This window comes from Mirounga angustirostris, unplaced genomic scaffold, assembly GCF_029215605.1.
Source record: "Mirounga angustirostris isolate CCGP_5_RB_7025 unplaced genomic scaffold, mMirAng1.0.hap1 SCAF_12, whole genome shotgun sequence".
Classification (NCBI taxonomy): domain Eukaryota; kingdom Metazoa; phylum Chordata; class Mammalia; order Carnivora; family Phocidae; genus Mirounga; species Mirounga angustirostris.
In genome coordinates this window covers 86830435-86836043 of record NW_026991720.1, presented here as the reverse complement: position 1 = coordinate 86836043, position 5609 = coordinate 86830435, and the positions used below count along the sequence as shown (strand labels likewise).

Here is a 5609-nt window from a genome sequence, read left to right as displayed (position 1 = left end):
CTTCAATTCTGGCTTTCCTCTGGATTAGTTGGTAGTGGCTGTTGGAACCTATGCTGAGAAGGACTCTGAGACTTCCTTCTGGCTCAGGTAGAAACGTCTGGCCAGGATCCATGAATGATGTCTGCAATGGGGTGGGAAGGAGGATGTGCCATTCCCAGAGAGGTCCCACGTGGCTGGATTACACCCGGGCCACTATGGGCTGTGTCCTTCCACTCTCCCAAGACTGTTATGAAGTTCACTAAGTCAGTATTATCGAGTCCAGCATTTATGTGTACGTGCAAAATTACTGGAATATCCTCAGAGAAAGGCTCTCCTGCATAAAGGGAAGCCTTACTGGTCTACTTACCCCATCTTCCATCTCCTCTACTTTGAGACCACAAGTAGTCACGTAACTTGGTTATGTTTCATAGAATGTGTGTCTGTTTGTGGTTCCACTTCTTTGCTTGCTGGACCCCAACTCAAAGTGAGCTGCAGCCTCTTAGACTTTCAGAATTTTTAGCTCCTTATTTGAGATTTTTCTCTTCTGTTTGGAGATCTAATTCATCCCTGTCACAGCATTTTAGAGAGTGATCTACTTCTTCCCTTTAAGTCTCCTGAGGAAACTTAACCTTGTTGACTTAACTGTTGACTCATTTACCCCTCATATCTCTTACAGCATACTGAGGTTCTAGAATCTTTCATACTAAGATAAGTCCAGCTTTCTGGCTAGGCCTTAAAAGTAGATGGAAGGAAACCCTATTACTTAACCTTTGATAATGTCAAACAAACAAATTTCGAAAATCCTTTCTCTGTTGAGATTGTGAGCAGTGTAGAGTCTGCTTGTTGTTTTGGAGCTATCTTCTGAGTGCAAAATTTATTTTGTATATCAAAATTGTTAATTTTTTTCCCTGTTAGGTTGAACTGTAGGAAATTGCCATATTTTAGGTCAAAAGGTTGACTACCAGCCATTTCCTATGGCTCAATCTAATATTTGTATACCTTCTGTAACAGTCCTAATCTTGAGGATCTGGGCTTTAGGATGTTTTATGGAGAATGCTTTATACTTAGAAATGCAAAGGGAAATAAACATTAATATTTTGTTAAAACACATCTCTCTGGGGGTGCCTGGGTGGCTCAGTAGGTTAAGCATCCCACTCTTGATTTTGGCTCAGGTTATGATCTCGAGTCCCATGTCTGGCTACACACTCAGCATGGAGTCTGCTTAAGATTCTCTCTCCCTCCCTTTGCATGCTCCCCCCCGCCCCACATGCATGTGCTCTCTCTCTCTGCGGAAAAAAAAACCAAAACAACAAAAAACATTTCTCTGCTTTCTATTCCCTCCTTAACGACAGTAAGAAAAGCTGCTCAAAGATTTTTCTTTTCTTTTTTTTTTTTTGGTGCCAATTAAATACAGTTTTATTTAAGACATTGCATTTTCCACTCAACAATACAGTGCTTATAAAGTGCAATGTTTATTTCCTTTCCCTGTGCACGTATTCCATATTCAAGTATAAAGAATGCCCAGTTTATTTACTATAGCAGCTCAACATTAAAACTGCCATGGAATTTGCTACAAATTTGGGTCCTTCGAATATTTTGTGTGGAACAATGCTAGACCTATTCTCAGGTTGGCTTAATCAACCTCTTCGATGGTGGGTCCAGAGGAGGCACCACCAGAAGGAGGAGCTCCATCACCAGGGAAGCCTCCAGGCATTCCTCCTGGCATGCCCCCTGCACTCTGGTACAGTTTGGTAATGATAGGATTGCAGACTTTCTCCAGCTCTTTCTGCTGGTGTTCAAATTCTTCCTTCTCTGCAGTCTGGTTCTTATCAAGCCAATTGATGATTTCATTGCACTTGTCAAGAATCTTCTGTTTGTCCTCATCATTGATCTTGCCCTGAAGTTTTTCATCTTCAACAGTTGCTTTCATGTTGAATGCATAAGACTCAAGTGAGTTCTTGAAAGACACCTTGTCTCGCTGTTTCTCATCTTCAGCTTTCTGGACCATGCGTTCAATGTCTTCCTTGCTCAAGCGGCCCTTGTCATTAGTGATGGTAATCTTGTTCTCTTTTCCTGTGCTCTTATCCACAGCAGAGACATTGAGGATACCATTAGCATCAATATCAAAAGTGACTTCAATCTGAGGAACGCCACGAGGGGCAGGAGGTATGCCTGTGAGTTCGAACTTGCCAAGTAGGTTGTTATCCTTGGTCATGGCACGCTCACCTTCATACACCTGAATAAGCACACCAGGCTGGTTGTCAGAGTAGGTAGTGAAGGTTTGTGTCTGTTTGGTAGGAATGGTAGTATTACGCTTGATGAGAACAGTCATGACTCCTCCAGCAATTTCAATGCCAAGAGAAAGTGGAATGACATCCAACAGCAGCAAATCTTGAACATTTTCAGATTTGTCTCCAGAAAGGATGGCTGCCTGGACAGCTGCACTGTAAGCAACAGCCTCATCAGGGTTGATGCTCTTATTCAGTTCTTTCCCGTTGAAGAAATCTTGTAGAAGTTTCTGAATCTTGGGGATACGGGTAGAACCACCCACCAGGACAATATCGTGGATCTGAGACTTGTCTAGTTTGGCATCCCGAAGGGCTTTCTCTACAGGGTCCAGGGTGCCACGGAACAGATCAGCATTTAATTCTTCAAACCGGGCACGAGTAATAGAGGTATAGAAGTCGATTCCTTCGTATAGAGAATCAATCTCAATACTGGCCTGCGTGCTGGAAGAAAGTGTATGCTTAGCACGTTCACAAGCAGTACGGAGACGACGAACTGCCCTCTTGTTTTCACTGATGTCCTTCTTATGTTTGCACTTGAACTCTGCAATAAAATGGTTGACCATCCTGTTGTCGAAGTCTTCTCCACCTAAGTGGGTGTCTCCAGCTGTGGATTTAACCTCAAAGATCCCATCTTCAATAGTAAGGATTGACACATCGAAAGTGCCACCTCCTAAGTCAAAGATCAGCACATTCCTTTCAGCACCAACCTTCTTGTCTAAGCCATAAGCAATAGCAGCAGCAGTTGGCTCGTTGATGATTCGAAGTACATTGAGACCAGCAATAGTTCCAGCATCTTTGGTAGCCTGACGCTGAGAGTCATTGAAGTATGCAGGTACCGTGACAACTGCATTGCTAACAGTCTTCCCAAGGTAGGCCTCTGCAATTTCCTTCATCTTCGTCAAAACCATAGAGGACACCTCCTCTGGATAGAAACTTTTTGTCTCTCCCTTGTATTCTACTTGGACCTTGGGCCTGCCAGCATCATTCACCACCATAAAAGGCCAATGCTTCATATCAGATTGGACAACAGCATCATCAAATCTACGTCCAATTAGGCGTTTGGCATCAAAAACTGTGTTGGTGGGGTTCATCGCAACTTGATTCTTCGCAGCATCACCGATCAATCGTTCGGTGTCCGTGAAGGCGACGTAACTTGGGGTGGTTCGGTTTCCCTGATCATTGGCAATTATTTCCACTTTCCCATGCTGGAAGACACCCACGCAAGAGTAGGTGGCGCGAAGATCAATGCCAACTGTAGGTCCCTTAGACATGGTTGCTTCTGTGTGGGCCCAGCCCGGCTTGAGAAGAAATCAGCCGTCTGGTGATTTAGCCCAGCGTTCAGTGAGACTCAAAGATTTTTCTTTCCAAACTTGAACAGTTCTTCAGCTTGGCTTTTATACACGACATAAAGCCAGAAGGCAACTTGTCCCCTTTAGTATTCACTGGTTGAGTGGAAAAAGGAAGCATTTCTTGAGAAACTCCTGGGATGTTTGAAATGATATCCATACCTATATTTGTTTCTCTAAAGTCTGAGGGCAATCCAGTTTCTCTATTAACTAGTGAATAGCATCTGTATTTAATCTGATGGAACCTTCCAGGAAGACAAAGCTGGTGTTCAGTGAAGCTTTGTCTGAGCATCCCTTTTTATTTTACTCATGCAATCCAATGGCTGTGTGTGCACGCAGGTGTGGTGTGGAAGTACCTGAGTGTTTCAACATTTGTCTGAAGGATTGCAGAGCAACTAAAGAGAGCAACAGGATAAGCTAATTGGAGAGGGCTGTTTCCGTTTGATAGAAGGTGACAACAAACCCTCTTCTGAAAGGGGGAATGCTGGGAGTAGCGTTCTGTTCCCGGAAATAAAATTCATACTCATCTTTTTTATGCCAGGAGCTTTGCTCACTGGGCCTATGTCTCTTTGTCTGAAAAGGGTCAGTCATAGAAATAATGCAACCAGTTGGCTAATTAGTGGAGACACTGTTGCTGGGAAGGGGAGCATCTAAAGATGACCATGGGACGCTGAGAGCCCTCAGTTCCCTGCACTGCCATTTCAGACCTCTACCTCTGTGGGCAAAGGAGCAGGCTCACATCCAGCTCTGCTGACTTCGCTAATAAAAATGGCAGCACTGAGAGGGGTCTTCAGTCCCCAGAGATAGGAGCATGAAGCCAGTTCACAAAAGGCCAGTGATGTTGCCCTTGGTGTCAACTTTTTCTCACTAAGCCAAGAAAAGTGTTCTCAGCAAATTCTCAGGTTCCCTCTGCCAACTCACCAGGTCACTGTACTTAAAAAAAGATAAAGAAAGAACATGAAGATCAAAACTAGAGACCTGCGATATCTCCAGTAAGAAGAAGGAAGAGGCAACATTCCCCTGCCCGCCCCCCCCTTTTTTTCCTAAGAAAAGTCACAAGAGTGTTTGGATGTCTGTTTCAGTCTTTCATAAGTACTTTCCTTGAAGGCTGATGCGAAGAAGTCAATAGCTTCTTTTTCTTTGTTGAAAGAGTTATTATCTCAGAGATTTAGGGATTAGAAAACTGGGAATGCCATGTGGTGGGGATGAAAGAATAGAAAACAGAATCTGGGAGTATTTGCTTTTAGGCAAAGATAAAACCACATATCCTCTCTCTCTGCTTTGCTCTACCATTTCCTTAAAAGTTATGTTGTATGGGGGCACCTGGGTGGATCAGTCAGTTGTCAGTTGGGCTTCCGACTCTTGATTTCAGCTCAGGTCATGATCTCAGGATCGTAGGATCGAGCCAGCATTGGGCTCCGTGATCAGCATAGAGTCTGCTTCTCCCTCTCCCTCTGCTCCTCCCCCAATCATGCGCACACATGCTCTCTCTCTCTAAAATAATCTTTAAAAAAAAGTTTTGTCATATGTAGATAATATAAATAAAAATTATCTTTTTTTTTAAAGATTTTATTTTTTTGAGAGAGAGAGAAACAGCATGACAGGGGAGAGGGTCAGAGGGAGAAGCAGGCTCCCTGATGAGCCAGGAGCCAGATGTGGGACTCAATCCCAGGACTCTGGGATCAAGACCTGAGCCGAAGGCAGTCACTTAACCAACTGAGCCACCCAGGTGCCCCAATAAAAATTATCTTACAAGTGGGGAAAATCCCCAAATCTGGAGGTGTGATTGTCAGGAGAGGGAGTCAGAAGCGACTGAACCCTGGGTTTTTATTCTCAAGCCAACCTGTGGATTTGTAATATACTTTTACTATACCTGTAATATACTTGGGCCAATTCATTTGACTTCCATGATGTTTTTCAACAAAATCACTCCCTGACTCATGTGGAAGTTGCAAGGTTGGTTTAATTAAGGTTTGTACTTTGAGAGGCTCAATGA

General features: G+C 43.6%; 1 protein-coding gene across 1 annotated transcript; it reads right to left on the bottom strand.

The window, feature by feature from the left end:
- Window positions 1-1361: 1361 nt before the first annotated feature.
- Window positions 1362-3610, bottom strand: LOC123835833 (heat shock cognate 71 kDa protein). Its single transcript, XM_045865044.2, has one exon. It carries the CDS (start codon window positions 3536-3538, stop codon window positions 1613-1615), a length of 1926 nt encoding a protein of 641 aa, XP_045721000.2. The 5' UTR covers window positions 3539-3610; the 3' UTR covers window positions 1362-1612.
- Window positions 3611-5609: the final 1999 nt, after the last annotated feature.